This window comes from Nymphalis io, chromosome 6 (assembly GCF_905147045.1).
Source record: "Nymphalis io chromosome 6, ilAglIoxx1.1, whole genome shotgun sequence".
Classification (NCBI taxonomy): domain Eukaryota; kingdom Metazoa; phylum Arthropoda; class Insecta; order Lepidoptera; family Nymphalidae; genus Nymphalis; species Nymphalis io.
The window spans coordinates 14,274,614-14,294,462 of record NC_065893.1 but is presented as its reverse complement, the minus strand read 5'-3'; the positions used below and the strand labels follow the sequence as shown (position 1 = coordinate 14,294,462).

The window sequence follows — 19,849 nt, the reverse complement described above, 5'->3', positions numbered from 1 at the left end:
AGGCGTATTTCTAAGTGGGCTTATTGGAACATACAGGCTACTAAATAGAAGAGTTGTGTGGAGTAGAGAGACTATGTTTTAGAGTGAAAATGTGATCGTAAACTCGGTCGAAATTGAATGTTAAATTTGACATGTAACACGCGTGAAACGATTTTATAGCAAATCGTGAGAAATGTCACATGTCAATGCAACCGCTTAATTTTATTTATATAAATCAATTTTGTATCTTTTCATATTATCTAATCTTGTAAAAATCAAGTAAATCTTAACATATTTAATAATCAATATTATGTATGCAATGCGGTAATACTTTACAAACCAATAAATTAAATTAAATGTAGGTAAAGCTACCACATTAAATTTAAACATGACGTTTCAAAAGTGCTTACAAGAGCATTACTTGAATAAAGAATATTTTGATTTTAATTTTTGATAGCGTATTAAACACAATAAAAACGATTTATATACCTAATATATTACACGGTCTACAGTTTTATTATTTCTACGAAATATCTTCTCTAACAAAATAAAGGAAGTTAGAAACAAGTAGATACACAGTAGACAAACTTGAGAAACAAAAGCCGTAATGCTAACTTCTTCAAACAAAATTATTCCAAGTCCTTGTAACTATATAAATTAAATTTGTATTATGATATTATGTTATTTTTAAATAATTAGGTTTTCATTGGGTTAAAATAATCAAATATTCTAGTAATTTATTTAAAAGGTATATTAATTGTGTAAGTTAAAAGGCATATTATGTAACATGTATATAAAGCCGAGATGGCCTAGTGGTAAGAACGCGTGAATCTTAACCGATGATCGTGGGTTCAAACCCGGGCAAGCACCACTGAATTTTCATGTGCTTAATTTGTGTTTATAATTCATCTCGTGCTTAACGGTGAAGGAAAACATCGTGAGGAAACCTGCATGTGTCTAATTTCATTGAAATTCTGCCACATGTGTATTCTACCAACCCGCATTGGAGCAGCGTGGTGGAATAAGCTCCAAACCTTCTCCTCAAAAGGGAGAGGAGGCCTTAGCCCAGCAGTGGGACATTAACAAGCTGTTACTGTTACTGTATATAAAACAATTAAAATCTGATTAATATATATTTATTTTCTGATTACAAAAAGTAATCGTTGTTGATATTAGTCCTTTTGGAACCAGGCAACAGTATTATTGATCTCGAATGAATTAGAGCTGCGTAGCCCCGTGGATGAAACAAGTGGATTTTAAAAGATCGCGTGTTGAAATCCAGGCAACCACTAATAAATTCTGATTTGCTCAATTTCCGTTTCGATAGTTAAAGGTTTACTTATAAATGAAACTGAAACATTTTAGAATTACGCCACCTCTACACGATGACGCTTCACCTCGTGTCTGATAATGCGTTTTTAAATGCAAGCAACCGCAAAGGTCGTGGTGGTACCACCTATTTTGCAGAGCAGTATATAACTTAACTACAGGTAATTAATTAACAATTAATGTAACTTAAAACGATATTAAAATATGGGTACAAGATTGATATACCTAACAACAAGGACGTATTTTGAACAAATAAAATAATAATGTTTAACTCCTAAATAAATTAAGGATTAATGAACGTTACATAAAGTGTAATAAATAATTTACCTATCTGCTTTATAAAATATAAGGTCAGTTAATGTATATAAAATTATATTCTTACAGAATCTCATTGTAGTTGAAGTGTGAATATTTTTTTTAACTATTATTTTCCAAATAGAAATTATTCCATGTCAAAAATTACTATGAAATTACACAATCTTGAAGCTTCAAAACTTAAGATAATATTAACGTGTCACGGAATGTATGTTCTAATATACAAACGTCACATTAGCGCGGGTTTTTCGATGTCAAAATTCTTGCTTCTAGTTGTCAGTGTACTTTAATAACAAGGGAGTTTATAAGTTAAAAATAAATGGAAAAGTTCCTATTACAACGATAGTTTTATGTCGAAAGTGTGTGTGTGAAACTTTGAGTGACTGTCTAATTATGAGTTCTTTACTGTCTGCAGAACTTTCAGCAACTTGCAATGCTTTAGGGACATTTAACAAGAAAACAGGAAAGTATTTGATAGATGACTTTACTTTGAATACAGTGAAAGATCTTATAAGATATCTGCGACGTGATGGAGAAGATCATGAAATTCGAAGACATTTTGGACAAACTAAAGTGTTACAAACCGACTTACTGCCAATGCTTGTGGATCACTGGGAAAAAGAAGAACTTTTTGACGTCACCCTCAGGTTAGATTAACTACATTTGATAAATTTGTAAATAAATAAGACCATGAACACAATAATATTTCACAGGCTTTTAGTAAATTTGACCAACCCAGCCCTCTTACTGTATAGAGAAGAGGTACCAGTTGACAGGACTGCTCGACACAATTATTTACAAATATTGACACATTTACAGTCATATAAGGAGGAAGCTTTTACTAAAGTTGAAACTTGGCAAGTTTTTGCAAGGAAATTAGCTAAGATACTGGAAATTGTGAGTATAATAAAACATTATTGATAACCAATTTAGTAATGCTTAAGCCTAATGTAACGCTAAATATTTGAATAGATGTGATAGCTATTCATTAATTATTCTAAATTACATAATTATTCAAATAATATTTTAATAAAATATATATCATTTCATAAAATTTCATTAAATAATTTATATATTTATATATTTCTTTACTTGCTTTCAGAGCATTATTTAATTTTAGACATAATTGATACTTTATTTTATAGATTCTTTAAATATCTACTACTGACTATGATTATGTATAATTGTGTTTTGTTGCTTAAAATTATCGTAATATATATGAGATAAAGACAATGTATTATGTGTTCAAAAGCAGCAAATTTAGTTTTAATATTTATAAGAAAGTAGGAAGTGTTAAACCAGTTGTACATTTTATTTGTGAACATAATCATCCAAACAGGATTGGTCTGAAAGAGACGAAGACACAGGATTGATAATAGAAAGAATATTGATCTTAATAAGGAATGTCTTACATGTTCCTGCTGACTTAGACAAGGAGAGAAGACCGGAAAATGATGCTAGTGTACATGATCAGGTATAATTGACTAAATCATAGCCAAATTTAATTAAAGTCTAAATATAATACATAAAATAATATTATAATTATATAAAAGTATTTTGAATGCCTTGTTGGTCCTGAGGCTTGATATATACTGGTGGTAGGGCTTTGTGCAAGCTCATCTGGATAGGTGCCACTCATCATATATTCGACCATAAATCAGCAGCACTTGGTATTGTTGTGTTCCGGTTTTAAGGGTGAGTGAGTCAGTGTAATTACAGGCACAAGGGACATAACACCTTAGTTCCCGAGGTTGGTGGAGTTTTAGTGATGTAAGTGATGGTTAACATTTCTTACAATGCCAATGTCTATGAGCACTTACCATCAGGTGGCCCATTTGCTCATTTGCCTACCTATACATAAATATATATATAAGGCTGCAGATCCCTGGGTCCTGGGTTCAAATCCCAGGTTGGGTCAATAAAACGTTATCGATTTCAAAGATTGTCATAGCAGCTCGGAGTCTGAAAGTTGGAAGTAAGTACACTCCTGTACCTTGGAAAGTATGTTAGGGCATTGGTCTTGCGCTAAGATTTCAGTTTACTGGTTGTGTTAGATTGCTGTCCCATAAGATTATGAGGGTGCATGAATAGGGACAGCATCTGTGTTTGCGCTTACTCTTGTGTACTATAACATCCCATGCAGTTGCGTAATATCTTTTGAGATTGGCTGTAGTGACCAAAATCACCCAGGAGAACACCATCATAGTAGTTTGTTTGTAACAGCACTTTTGGACCCTCATCAGAATCTATCAACAAGAGTAGTTGTAGAAGTGATTAAACTGTTCCTTTATTAATTATTATGCATGAGATGAATTTCTTACCAATTGAGCACATACAAATTGCAATATTACTCTTCATGTAAAATATGAACCAAAAAACTTTCATTACATGTATATTTTCTATTTACTAGGCTGTATCAACACAGCGAACAATGTACTTTAAGTGTTATCTTTATTTTCAGCCATTTAAAATATAATACTAAGGTTACAATCAAATGTTTTCATTGTACAAATTATGTTAATTCAATTTTTAAATATTTTACCCGATTTATTGTATAAGGGCTCGCAAATTTTTTTTCAGAATATTATAATCTTTTTTTATAAATTCTATTGTTGTTGTTTATAATAGATGTAAAAGTATTACACAAGTCCAATCTTAGTGTAATGTAAATATATTTTTATACAATTTAATAAATATTTAGTTATTTATAACTTTTTACATACCATATGTGACAAAGTAGGCTAAGGGTATGTATTATATATTTAATGTAACATTACATTGTTTTTCTATTTTTATGTATATGTCTTGGATAAAATACTACAGTAACAATTTCAATTTGTATATTCTCTATGCTGAATATGAATATTAAACCTCTTTTTAGGTTCTTTGGGCATTAAATCAAGCAGGAATTTTAGATATAATCTTGTACATGTCTTCGGAAAATGAAAAACAGTACTTCATGCACATTATAGAAATAATATCTCATTTATTAAGAGAACAAAACCCCACGAGCTTAGCAGATGCAGCTTTACAGAGGAGTGTGGATGAGAAACTCAGAGATGAACAGGAGTTGTTAACTATGAGAATGACGGAGACCAAGGAGAGAATGAACAAAGTAAAGATGTATTCATCTACGAGGTCAGTTGGTTTTATAGATTTTTTAAAATGATTAGCGGCTTACTTAACAATATTCAATTTAATCCTTTGGTTACTGGCCTTTAATTGAGCTAGCTGTGCATAGATTAGAGAAAACACAAATCAGATGGATAGGTGAGGTTAAGATTAGAAAATCAATTAGATGTCATATAAATAAATAAGAGATATACAGACATTTTGGATACATATAATAATGGGAACAATACATAACTCGCAATCATTGTTGTAATGTTTTCTCTTTCTGTTATCAGTAATTTGACAGTGAAAGAAAAAGATAAAATATTTTGTAAATCGACAATGTATACAAATTTTATTAGTAAGGTGCTAGAATACATTATTTGTCCATTTAAATATAATGACAAAAATTTGACAAAAAATTATGAAAATTGTCATTGAATATGTCGTTTAGTGATCGCTACTCGCGTCGTTGGCTTTTTGAAGATCTTGTTTTAGCAAATGTTCGAGGACCTGGTCTCAAGGTTGTGTCCAGGTGTTTGTGGACTTAGACAAATGTTCTTAGTTCAAGTAACCGATATAACTATAGTAACTAAGGCTTTCAGGGTTTTGCGAAATTATAGGGATTTTAAAAAGCCTCAGACTAAAATTACTTTATACACTGCCTTAGTTCGCAGTATTTTACGATATATACGGTAGCATTGTATGGCATCCTCACTACGATATTTACAAGAATAGACTTGAAAGTGTACAAAAAAGATTCTTAAGGCATTTCAAAAAAAAAAAAAAAGGGAGAGGAGGCCTTAGCCCAGCAGTGGGACATTTACAGGCTGTTACTGTAAGGCATTTCAATTTGGTCAAAATTTAGCTTCAAAGCTGCCAAGTTACGAATATAGACTCTCACATTTTAAGCTTTTTTCTCTTTACGATCGTAGACGCGTCCTCGATAACATTTTCCTATATAAGTTATTGAACGGAACAATCGACTGTAGTTATCTCCTTTCTAAAATGATGATTCGTGCTCCTAAAAAGACCACTAGACCATCTGTGTATACTCCCGTCGTTGAAAAACTTACTCACTCCCGTCAGGGGCGCAACTCTCCAATTAACAGGCTAATCATCGATTTTAATAATATCTACAAAATGCTCAATAATATGATTAACAATAAGAAAGTGTCAAACGAAGCTCTATAATTGATATTTTTAATGACAGTTTGAATCAGTCTCGTAAAAAAAAATATCTTTTTTTTTTCACCAATAATAATGTATAAAAATAATATATAAATTTTTGTTTTTAACATCTTTTTCTTTCATCTTTAATTTAAATGTTCTCCGATATTTATATTTTACTCATTTTATACCAATCATGTGGTAATTTTATAATAATTTAATTGTTAATGTCTATTCTATTTGTTAAAAATATTTTGATTTTTAAAATTATTATTTTTTTGTTAACTCAAAATGTTGGTACATTTTGCAACACCTATAATTTAGGAGACACTTGATTTGTATAACGTCATGTTTAAAGACTCAATTGTATTAATTAGTGCACTTCTTGTTGCCGTTAATACTATAATAAATAAATAAATAAATATCGAGTTCCTCTCTTCAATCATGATCACACGATCGTATCAAATAGTTCTGTCGTTAAAACCCGGTGTAGTTGCCCACAAGTGTTTGAAGACCCGCTCTGTTATTTGGCACCTGGACTCAGTGGCATCGTCATGCTTTGATTGCTTTGATTGACCATGACGATGCCTGGTTTGAATTATTAAAAGAAAAACGCACTAGGCGTCATGAGCGGGCTTTAAGCCCCCGCCCATCTGGGGGTATGCGACACTTGTCGGAAGTGCGGCCGAAGGATCCTCTCTCGCATTGGTCTCATCAGTCATGAACGCAAGTGCCTTCGCGATACTGCTTAAATCATCTGTCAAAGACGCAGAGGCCTATATGATATGATGGACTCACTGGTGACATCAGTAATTCGAAGACCCGGCTTGACCACCGCTCTCCCTAGACAGTTTGTCTTCAAACTTATTACAAATACCGTTTCTTGTAGGCATTCTCGTTTCGGGGGTACTTATGTGGTACGAAACATGAAGTCTATATCAGAGAACGAGCTGATTTCCTTTAAGCCTTTAAATAAAATATCGGGCTTTGATTTTAATGGCAGCAAAAAATCGAAACTAGTCAAACCCAAGAACAGAAGGCCTACCGAGAGCGGCATGTTGGAACGAAGATCTGCATTCGCTATCAGGTAAAACTATATTTAATTAAATAATAACGTAGAAACTCACATGAAATGTACAATGGGTGAAACAAAAAGATTTTAATAGTGCTTGTAACTAGTATTCAAAACCTAAAGCCAGGCAGTTATTGTACCAGAGCCGTAAAATTATCGTATATGGATCAAAATTATCATACATTAGGATAACGATTATTATACATAAAAAAACACAATAATGTATTTTAAATCAGTTTTCATTATAGTTTAAATCAGCTGTAAATTAAATACATATAAAAATACTATATATAGAGACAAATGAAAACTAATATTTTTCAAAACACAATAAATTATATATTTGAGAGAACACATTATACAAATATTTATGAAACTTAACATTTTATATACTGTTTTTAATCTTATTGCAAAGGACAAATAAAATAAACAAGTAAAAAAATACGTAATATATACGTGAAATATTGTAACGATAATGTAAATGTTACAATTTGTAACAAATTTGTAAACATGTTGGGTAGTTTGATATTTATTTTTAATAGAAAATTGCAATATATGCGTATATAGTCGATACATTTCTAGCAATAAGTCAATCGAATTGCTATTCAGATACGGACCCGCTTTTCGCTCGCCGGTCCAAAATAGTAACAAGACTAACTCGTGAACTTATCGGCCGCCAGACCCTTTGAAGGCCTTCGCGAATATAAGAAAATTAAGTGCTAGAGAATGTTTAATATATCCTAAATACCTATATTATTTTATAGCATGCAATCCATTTGAATACTTCACTGCGTTCAGAAGTGTAGAAAGATAGCTACCACGATTACTTTTGCAGAATAAATAAGAAAAATAGAAAACGTTATTTCAAACATTGAATTAAATTGTAAAAATATAAATATCACAATAATGTTGGTTAAAAATTAACGGTGTAATATTTAATATGTAACAGAGCAATGTTAGAACAACGAGGCAATATTTATAGTAGACATAGAGAGTAAAAACAGCAAAACATTTCAGATTGTTTCTAAAGGAGTTTTGTATAGAGTTCTTAAACAGTTCGTACAATCCTCTGATGCATTACGTGAAGGATGTTCTGGTGAGGGCGAAAGCTCAACAGAACGACGAGTCGTACTACTTGTGGGCGATGAAATTCTTCATGGAGTTCAACAGGGGACACGACTTCCAAGTTGGATTAGTCAGGTAAGTGATTTAACACGATTCCGCAGCCTCTCCGATCCGTGGACGGCCATCGCAGTGGATTTAGTGGATAAGAATCCCACATAACCCAGTTTCCATCTCCATGGGAGTTGGGTATCTTCTAAAAGTTTCCACAGCGTGAAAAAATAAAGTGAGGTAAGTGATGGTGATGTTCTGCTGACGGGTTTCAGTCTCGCCGGCCAGTCCCAACTAAGGATAGCCAATGAAACTTTGTTGGTGCTAATTGCAAACTTAGTGGAATTATTTCCGCTTTTTCTTAATATGAAAGGCATTTATTTAGTAGGTAGACTTTTACTTCAAAAGTCGACTTAAAGTATGTCTATTTTGTATAACTTTCGCAGCCGGACCTTAACCGAGGATCTCGTTGAATTTATTTTTGATGTTCAATTGGGGGAAATATTTTTTTTTGGCCGTGGATAGTCGAGTCTTTCGTTTGATACATTATTAGCTCACTTCGATTGCGACTAAGGAGCTATATAATACACCAACATTCATAAAGCACCGACTATAATGTGCGGCGATCACTTCAAAAGCGACCTTCGTCGAAGTTACTCCGGTGCAACACGAGCGTAAATTTTCAGCGAAACGATGTCCGTGCCGACGTTCCACTACGTGCAGCAGCAAATGGAAAAGTACACCGACATGATCAAGGTGGAGAAGAAGAAGTTCCCGGTGTGGGTGCGCCGCCTGCACCTCGCGCTGCGCGCCTACGCCGAGCTGCTGCGCTCGCTGCGCGCCCTGCAGCGCGCGCCGGGCGCCGCGCGGGAGGCGGCGCGCGTGCTGCAGAGCAACGTCTTCTACGTGCCGGAGTACCGCGAGCTCGTGCTGGCCATGTTCCTGAACTACGACGAGAACAAGATGCCGAGGTGTGCCTTCCAGCTTTTTTCATTTTTACAATAACCGATAGTCTAGCTAGTATTGACCGCGATCGAAATTATTTAATTAAGCTATTTTGCTATCCAGCCTGCCCGGAGCTGACTGTGCGGCGGCAAAATCGGGTACCCGTCGAATTCATAATATTATGTGCTTTAAAAAAAAAAGTTTATTTTAATTGTCTTATATCATTGATGAGTAGATAGTGACATTGAAATTACATGAATATTTACAAAATAAAAATTCATTTACTTTGTAATAAGCTAATAATTTATGTTGATAATAATAATGATGAAGACTTGTAATTAAGCCTTAGTGTAATCTTTTCCCACAGCTCATATTTGGTAGATTTGGTTGAGACGGAACATTTGTTTCTGAAAATGCTGGAACATTTTTGCAAGAATACTGGACTCGTGGTGCAGAAGAAGGTGAGGAAGAAGGGAAAACCCAAAAGTGAGTATTATTTTGTCAAGTGAGTATTAGTTTATCATATGTGGCTTTGAACTTGCGACCCTCGAAGAGCTCTTCTATTATACATGGTGTCGCACACCACTCGCGGTTGTCGGACCGCATGTTGTTGAGTGTACGATTAGAGGATGTACTAGTGTTGCTACTTTTTTTTTAAATATATAGGCTAGCGCTTGACTGTTATCACACCTTATGGAAAGTGATGATACAGTCTAAGATGGAGCGCGCTTGCCTAGAAGATACCTTTTCACTCTAGACTTGAAGGTACAATATATAAGGGATATTGTAGGTGGTGGGAAAACGGAGGTCGGGAGGGTATTCCAGATCTTAGCGGTGCATATCAGAAACGAAGAAGCAAATCGTTTTGTACGCGTCTTAGATACGTCAACTACGTACGGTTGCAGATCTTTACGATGCCTCGCAGTTCTGTAGTATAAAGTTGACGGAGGAACCAAATTAAATAGTTCCTGGGCACACTCCGAAATATATTCTGTAGAAAACCGTCAGACAGGCAACCTTACAACGGTGTTCCAATGTCTGGAGTTTTGCGGTGTTTGGTCGCCAATGAGCCTTCTAACACGACGATCCACTGAATCCAAAGCTTCAAGTGGTACTTAGCAGAGCCGTCCCATAAATGGCTGCAGTACTCCATGCACGATCTTGGGCTTGATATAAGGTCAGAAGCTGTTCCAGTGTGAAGTACTGTTTGACCATATTAAGGATACCAAGTTTTTTGCCAGCAGGTTTAGCTTTGGATTCAATGCATTGCCCAAAGTTGAGTTTGCATGTTAAAGTAACTCCTAGAAGCTAAATACTATCGGTGATGGGTACAGATATACCTCGGAAAGTCGAAGTCGGGGGAATGGACTCTTGGAGGTGAACAAACACGCTTGAGTCTTGGTAGGATTTAATTTGACTTGGTTATCGTCGCCCCAATCCGATACGTTTTCCAACGTCAAATTGATGCGTTCTACCAAGGCCTCCCTGTGCTCAAATATGTATATCTCCGTTACAGTGCTGTCGTCTGCGTACCCAATGATACCGGGTTTCAGCAGATACAGAAACGGACATAAGTAACGTTAAACCCCCTCCTCTCACATGCGGGCGGGAACTAGTCTAAATAATGGCAGATGTGTGTATATAGTTGTACTTTTTATACCTTTACATTTGACTGCCTCGTTGTTCTAGTAGCCAGATATATGACCGCAGATCCGGAGGTCCTGGGTTCGAATCCCATTTCGGGCCAGTAAAAAATTGGGTTTTTCTGTCGAAAAATCTCAGTAGCAGCCCGGAGTCTAGAAGTTAGAAGTGTGTACAACCCAAAGCCGTTGGTGCGCTCGTAAAGCAGCTAACCCTGGCTGGCAGGCGCTTGAACACTTTTCGGTCGTATCGGATAGCCGTCCCATCGGATTATAAGAGTTAAGAAATAGAGGGTGCACCTGTGTTTGCGCACACATTTGTGCACTATAATATCTACTGCGTAGTTGGCTAATCTCTCTTGAGATTGGCCACCGTGGCCAAAATCGACCCGGAGACCATTACTATGTATATAAATTTGATATAAAATATATTTAGAAGCCGATTCGAACAGCAATTATAAGTAAAAATCACTTTTTAATCATAAGGCCATCACGATTCTTATTGCCTCGACTATGTTAAACGGTTTAACTCGATATGTATTTGAAACAGATAACAATAATATACTTTTATTTACCGTACCGTACCGTAACAGCCTGTGAATGTCCCACTGCTGGGCTAAAGGCCTCCGCACCTCTTTTTGAGGTGCGTGGTCTTTTTTGCGGGTTGGTGGACTTTTTATTTGTTCAACAACACAATGACAGATTATATAATGAACCTTCATGTGTTACATATAAAGTTAAAAATGCCTCGGACTATTTCCGATAAGTGCAATTAAAAGTATGCAATCAATTTCTTATTACTAACGACGCGCGCTATTAAAGTGAAAATAGTTCTCATTCCCTCAATATTATAGTGGAAAATATAAAAGAAAGCTTTTTATTTTCAAATAAAAAGAATCTATGTTCTACGCAATTTGTTCTATCTCTACTGATATGACTCCATTAATATGGCTCTTTTGTATGAATTTATGTTTACCGTTTCTTGCAGGTTCTTCTCGTTGGAATATAGATATTTAAACTTTAAATATAAATTACTCATGTAAGATGGCGGTTCAAAAGTTATTGTAATGGCCTTGCATGAAGTATATTTTTATTTTCCATATCTATTTTATTTGGTGACTTAAAAGAATTACCATACTTAGTATTGCCGAAAGTGTGTGCGAAATGTCAGCTCAATCGGTTGTGTAGAACTGGCTTACAATTCATTTACAAGAATGTTCCACATACTAACGGATGAATTTATTATTTATATTATATATAAATATACAAATATTATTAACCGGTGTTGGTACGTTGTGCTACCCACTCACCAATTAGTCTATCGCAAAGCAGTAATACTTCGTGTTGCTATTTCAGTTTTAAGGGCGAGCGAGTCAAGGATCGGACTTTCTTAGATCCCTTATAAGTGACCCTTACTGTAAATGCGATAGTCAGTATTTTTTGTTCGGCTTTCGCGTCAACTACTCAACAAGATTAATGAAATTTTGTTTACACGTTGTCAGGGGTACTGAAAATATAAAGGCGTACCTATGAGGTACCTTACACCTGACCTCTTGACGCGGGTGAAGCCGCGTGCGGAATATAGCCACCGACATAATCTTGTACAGTATAGTATGCCCTCTTTTTGAATGAGTTTTAAATATATTCACTTTACCAAGCGCAGACACGGTATCATTGAAGCGAGAATTACATAACGTTAAAAATATACACCCGACTCAAGTGTACGAGCAATTAAATGTTTAATTAAACGTGTTCCAAGTCATATCAATACGCTCTTGACGTTCATTTCACTTTCACGCCTAGATCAAAAACTCCATGGAACTAACGCTCGCGTGATAATTTAATCGCGACCGTATTCACAGGGCTTAAAGTTTAATTCCGCATTTCATTTGTAAATATAAAATTAATAAAATGTTGCGTGCCAAAGCGCCGAACGTGCCACGTTAGTCAAAGCGTCAAACGATTCTCATGCGACAATAAATACGTTTGCTGCACCGACGTAAATTGTTAATTGATATTATCAAAGCGATTTCACATTCAATTTTGAATATAAACTATTTGATATTTCTTCAAACGTTAAACTAACGAATACTTTAAAGCGAATTTTCACCTTTACTCGTTATAAAACATTTGTATGGCGCAATCCGAACGCAAGAGCAAAGACAAAGAAACAACATCTGAATTGATGCGATGTCATTGGTCGAGATCTTGAATTACGTATTCGAAAATGAAATAAATGCGTTTTGAATGACGGCGAAGTTGCTATCAGAACTTTGGAATTAAAATTTAAGTGGATATAAGTAGAATAGTGTTTTATTATAAATAAAAAAATATTAAAAATATATAATAGCAGAGCAGATGCAGACGTTGGTGTTAGGAATAAAATAAATAGCCTATTTCGTGGTGGTAGGGCTTTGTGCAAGCTAGTCTGGGTAGGTACCACCCACTCATCAGATATTCTACCGCAAAACAGCAATACTTGATATTGTTGTGTTCCGGTTTGAAGGGTGAGTGAGCCAGTGTAATTACAGGCACAGGGGACATAAAATCTTAGTTCCCAAAGTTGGTGGCGCATTGGCTATGTAAGCGATGGTTAACATTTGAATGCCAATGTCTAAAAGCGTTAGTGACCACTTACCATTAGGTTGCCCATATGCTAGTCCGCCTTCCTATTCTCTAAAAAAAAACATCAAATTTCATCAAAATAGGTTCAGTGGTTTAGCCGTAACAGACAAACTGACTTTCGCATTTATAATATTTGTATAGCTTTTTTTGGCAATATTTACATCTCCAACGTGTGTAGTTGAACACTTGAACAAATATCTTGGAGTTTCCACATACGCAAGTGGCAGTCGGAACGTTTCAAGAAGGCTTGTTAAGAGCGCGACTTTACATCCCTTAACGAGCTTTTATATTAAACTGCTAATTTTCTTACCTCTCTTAAGTTTCGTAATGAGTTGAACATTTTCTGCTTCATGTAATTACGAATTAAGTAGGAATATGTGCAGCTAAAATAGGAATTATTTTAGATTTCGTTTATTTTACTTGTTAACGGATATTTACGATTTAAAAGTACCTTTTATTACAAAATATTTAATAATAAAGGATAGAATATGTCGATTATATAAGGCCCTCGTTATTTGTTTTGGCTTCTCTATTTTATATTAAACAACAATACCTTACGCGTCATTAATACAAATTAAAAAATAAATTGCTTTTAAATCTTAAAATTGAATCGTATTTCAACATCGTCTGTAATTGTGATGTATTCGTATAAATAGATTTGCGTCACCTCGCTATTGTAGGTACTTTAGAAATTACATTGATTTCGTGGTATACATAAGTTGAATCCTAAAAGAGGTTTTTTAATTAAAATATTCATACAATCATTGAACATCGAAAACTGTGGTACTCCTTTTAGTGTTACTTATTTCAAATAAATAGGAACCTCAGATGTAGGCCTTAGTATTTAGTTAATGAATGTAGTTTAGGATTAAATATAGGTACGTCCAGGTTATGAATCGTCCATCAGTTACTTAAATACTGATAGCTGATTGGTCGCATATTGCGTCATCAACTGCCATTGCCCAGTGACCATTTAGATTAATCCGGCTTTGATCAGCGTTTCAGAAAATGAAGGATAATCTTGTAGAATTACGAATCGAAATGCTTGTGAGAGATAATTTGAATACGTATATTTCGATTTGATGGGCCACGTATCATTTATATTAAACATGCTTGTGTATTATAAGATTATAAGAACCGAGATGGCCTAGTGGTGAGATCACGTGAATCTTATTCGAAGGTTGCGAGTTTAAAGGTTCAAACCCTGAGGAGCACCACTAAACTTTCATGTACTAAATTTGTTTTTATAATAGTTTTCATTCTCCGTGATGAAGGAAAACGTCGGGAAGGAATCTGTGTGTGTCGGATGAAAATCTGCCTCATCCGTAAACTCGTATTGGCGCGACGTGGTTCAATAAACTCCAAACCTTCTCAAACGGAGAAGTGGCGTTGGACTGTTACTTGTACTTACTTGTGTATCATATGTTTAACGATGAAACCGTGGAACGAAGCTTAGGTTAAAAAAAACAGACTAGCCCACGTTCATATTTAAAGGTTGCATGCAATTAAACAATACCCACAATTTATTCCAGCCTGGATTTGTTCAGGGTTTTCGAATGTATATCTAAAAACAGCTGCTTTTTAACGAGACATTTTCACTTTTCCGTTGCCATTATCTCATTTATGTGCGTCTGGGGAAGAGATTTGGCAAACTATTGCGGCCTATCGGATGCCAATCCAAACATTGGGAATTACTTTGCTGGGATCGGTTTCAGATAACATAGGGGTCGATGAGCCACTGAATAACAATTGTTATCTCTCAGCTGGCCCGGACCCTCAAAGTTCGAGATGAGGATTGTTATATTCTACTCTGCTGGAACCACGGCGTTCAAATGATATCGTTTACAGAGCAAAAACCTCGTCCTCCCAAGCCCAAAGAAGTGGAAACGCCGCAGTGGGAGGAGGTTCGGCCGCAAGTGGCCGCCGTGCTGGCGGCGCGCGTGGCCGAGCTGCCGCCGCCCTTCGACGCGGCGGCCGACACGCCGATAGACCAACAGAAGTAAGTCTTTACTGCTGTTGTATTTTTATTTATTTATTTGGTAAACAGTTAACATGCATAAATTTGTTGTAACTAAAACTATTATAGTATTACACAATTCCCTGAGACGTACATTTAATTACTAACTGGAAGACGTAAGTAAAATAAAACTATTATTGTTATTATTACATATGTACTTGATATATAATTGTTTGGATATTTTAATTTTTTCCACCTTGCTCGATTCTAACATATGCAATGTAATAGGACGTGTTTTTTTAATAGACATTATAGGCAGAAGCTTAACCGCAGCTGTTATTGATTCTTAGCTGCATTAGGTATACTTTACGTAAACAATTTTGGCTTACTAAATGTTTTTGTCCAGCTCGAGTTTATAAAATGAACAATCATTTTTAACGTTGTATGAGATAATAAAATGTGGTCAAATTTAACAAAATACTAGAAAGATAGATTGAAGGTTAAAATAAAACAAACGGTACAGCCGTAAAACATAAATTTCGCTTGTATTATACCTAGATTTTATACGTTAGGCTTAATAAAGTTTATTGCGGATAGATACGACCTAAATGCGATTACATAAATCTATTTGTAATGCTTACCACAAACTTAAGAATGCGTGAATACTAAATATATAAATAATTCTTTACATTACTTGTTCGCTTTATACAATAGTCATTTTATCATTAAACTATTTTTTTTTTTATTTAAACTTAATTGTACGCAAACAATTAACACAAGTCGGACAACGCCATATAGGCATTCTCTGACAGTCAATCTTTATATTATAATAAGGAAGTACAAACTTACATAACAGTATTAATAAGTTATATCTTCGATTCGAGTACTTATTACAGTACTATGTGTGGAATAAACGAAGCTAATATTGTTCTAATTCGGTTCAAGAACAAGTGAGCCAGTATAAACGTCGGCCCCCCGCGGTCGGCGGCACTTCAGCAATTAACAGCGACCTCAGTGCCGCCGGCCTGTTTACTAATGTACATACATATTACATGGTCATTACACGTATATCAACTTACTCGCTCGACACTTGCTATTTTTAATTGATCCCGATGTCCTCGGTACAAATACCGAGTCGGATCAACAACATTTATTGGGATTTCTTATCAACTTCCAAAACTGTCTAACTTCCAACGTTCCGTGCCTCGGAAAGCACGTAAACCCTTCAGCGATTTGCCGTCCAATTAGATTATGAGAACAATTTGTGGATTACATTGTCTCTTTCGCAGTCGGCTAGTCTCCCTTGAGGATTGTCGCCGTGGCCTAAATCTATTTTGAGATAGACAGACAAGCAAATGCGCCACTTCCAGGTGGTTTATCATTTTCGCCCCTTGACACTACTGGCGGAAGTAAATACTACTCCTTAAACCGTCAATGCTAACCGTAGGATCTTAGACGTTACATCTCCTGTGCCCGCAATGAACAGTATTGACGATTCGTCAATACTGTTCACGTCACCTTGACAAATAGACAAGGACAATGCTCTACCACCCTCTATATATAATACATATATATATATATATATATATATATATATATATATACACATATGTCAGAGATAATAAAGCGGATATACCTTATTTTATTAGAATAGCAACACCACACAAGGTGTTTGACATCTTATAGCTTACTGGTCGGTTGTCAGACGTCAAGTGTAAAAAATGTAAGACGGGTATTTGATTATGCAGCCGCCTGATGGAAATATAAAATATAAAGGAGTACCTGCCAGTAGCGCGTGTGATCGTTTGTCGAGCGCGCCCCGCGCTCCCGCGCTCTCTCTCTCTCTCTCTATCGCTCTCTCTCGCGCTCTCTCGCTTTCTCGCTCTCAGGACAGGACGTGCGCACTGACTGATTTAATAAAATCAACATATTGGACGACAATGACGGCCATTTGGATGGCAATCCATTTGAATCCGCGACATATATATATTACACATAGTTAAAAACACCCGACTACATAGGGTTAATAATTATTTTGATGGACAATGCATACGCTGTTACAATATGATCTCAGGAAACGTTCAAAAATATTTAATTGCAAAGTTAAATAAAATCGTTAAAAAACGTTTGTGGTAAAGGATATTATTAAGCCTAATGACTTCTGTTTGCATGAATATAAATACAATTGTTGGAAATAAAACCCGATGAGGTTCTCTTGCCGGTTCTTCCTAGGTCTGTAGTGTTTTTGATTATCAATAAGCAAGTGTAATGCTTCTATAGTGATTAAAGATTTTTAACTTTGACTTTAGTCTTTTATATATTTCTATGTAGTACGACAAGGATAGTTTTGGCGCGAAGCCAAAATCGAAGTTAATACCAACATCTTGTCTAATGTCATAATTTGATATCCTCTGCCACCGTATAGTGACGGCATATCTAATTGGAAATCTTAAATTCCCACCCGGATTAAGTTACGGAAAACATTTTATGAAATATCCAGTTTTTTTTTAAATGTATAGGCTAGTACTTGACTGTTATCACACCTGATGGAAAGTGAGATGCAGTCTAAGATGGAGCGCGCTTGCCTAGTAGTATACTGTATAGAGCAATAAGCCGAGATGCCCAGGTGGTTGGAACGAGTGAATCTTAATCGATGATCGTGGGTTCGGACCCGGGCAAGTACCACTGAGTTATCATGTGCTAAATTTGTGTTTATAATTCATCTCGTGCTTGACGGCGAAAGAATACATCGTGAGGAAACCTGCATGTGTCTAATTTCACTGAAATTCAGCCACATGTGTATTCCACCAACCGGCATTGGGGCATCGTGGTGGAATAAGCTCCATACCTTCTCCTCAAGGAGAGGAAGCCTTAGCCCATCAGTGGGACATTCGCAGGCTGTTACTACCTTCCTCCAAACAAAATAGAATGTAATAAATATTAAGAGTGATTATTAACTGGTACCGTACCCTTAAGCCTACGCCCCTTTTCAATGTCATTGGTTTGCCATAAGATCCGTGTCGCACTATTGATATTTTTTGACATGCATACTTATCGTAAAACTGCATTGAATATAAGTCGAAATATTCGTTTACGTCTATTAAAATCCATTTAACTAAAATTCTAATAAATCGTGAAAAGTTTTACCGTTTGAAGTATCGTTTCTGCAAATAAAAAGGTTTGTTGAATTTCCTCCGAAGTTTAAAATACGCAAGACGAATCTACATTCAATTTCATTAAGAAAATGCAATGGGTGTACCATTAGGTGATTGAATTTATTTTGACGTGAAGGTAGACACCATTAAATTATTTTTGTGAAGTTTAGTTAAGTGTCGTGGGAAGGAAAAATCTAAATGATATTTACATATTACACAAATGTAAAAAGTTTTCCTTTACTGTATACGAACCTGTTTTGCGTTCAATCTAAAATTAATTACATTCGTAACACAGGACATTTGACACAGAAACCAAAGTTGAAACTATAAAATAATACAATTTCTAAAATTAAAACGATTTTTGTTATAGTTCAAGAACCGAAATGGCCCAGTGGCTAGAACACATTAATCTTATTCGAAGGTTATAGGTTTAAATATGAGCAAGAAACACTGCCCATGTGCTTAATCGTGTTTTTTAAATTCACCTAGTGTTCCTCGTTAAATGACGACGTCGTAAGGAAAATTACGATGTTGTTGAACACACATACATATGTGAAATTTTGTGTGTACTATACAGAATTTGTGCTTGACTTTAATGTTAATTGTGGCGGAATGAGCTCTAAGCCAAGAAGACTTCTTTTCGCCGTTAGCCAGCAGTGGGAAACTTCGACGGTCGACAACGGCAAGCCTAAATAGATCGCATTTGGAATGAAAATGTCATATAAATATACATAAAATTTTTTTTTAAAAAAAATGGAATACGGGACACACTAAGAAATATAAATTCTTTTATATAAAGAAGATGTACCCATCATACATATCTTTCTTTTATCATTTAGTGGTTGGGTCACTGTTCGAGATATCAATATCTCTTGGCTCCGAGCCTGCCAACCTCAGTGAACTTCACCACTTGAAATCATTTTTCGCTTACCTATAGTTTGTTAACTGATTAAGGCTGGTGTTGATAGGCAACTGCTATGGAGATATCATAGAAACAAACAGGCACTCACAGTTATGGCTCGACCGTAGATCAGTCGCAAGAAACACGAGTTCACGCTGCTGTATTAGCTAGCCACACACCAAATACTATATATCTGTAGCTCAGTTGTCTACGGGCCATCTCGCAAGGTGTCACTCGCACGCGACTTTGACGTCGAGGATAAGATAAGAATAAAAAAAATTACCGCAGTTGAAATCCGAACATAGTATAATTCATAACATAACTTCTTAGTTCCTAAGGTGGCGCATTGGAGATGTAAGGGATCATTAGTATATCTTACGGCGCCAATGTCAATGGCGTCATGTAGCCTTTTTGCGCGTGTGTCTATAAAAAACAACATAAATCGCGATGACTTTAACAATACAATTGTATTTTTCGTTTTATTCGGTGTTAAATAAATAATATTATTTAATTTCATATATAACTCTTTCATCTTATCAT

General features: G+C 35.5%; 1 protein-coding gene across 1 annotated transcript in view; it reads left to right on the top strand.

The window, feature by feature from the left end:
• The first annotated feature begins 1,903 nt into the window (after positions 1-1,903).
• Positions 1,904-19,849, top strand: part of LOC126768871 (protein timeless homolog) — a 44,742-nt gene continuing 26,796 nt past the window's right edge. The window contains exons 1-9 of the mRNA XM_050487249.1: positions 1,904-2,270; positions 2,337-2,520; positions 2,963-3,097; positions 4,505-4,761; positions 6,794-6,991; positions 7,991-8,173; positions 8,773-9,057; positions 9,399-9,517; positions 15,145-15,295. Coding sequence (XP_050343206.1) covers positions 2,017-2,270; positions 2,337-2,520; positions 2,963-3,097; positions 4,505-4,761; positions 6,794-6,991; positions 7,991-8,173; positions 8,773-9,057; positions 9,399-9,517; positions 15,145-15,295 — 1,766 coding nt within the window. The 5' untranslated portion in view covers positions 1,904-2,016. The remainder of the gene's footprint in view (positions 2,271-2,336; positions 2,521-2,962; positions 3,098-4,504; positions 4,762-6,793; positions 6,992-7,990; positions 8,174-8,772; positions 9,058-9,398; positions 9,518-15,144; positions 15,296-19,849) is intronic.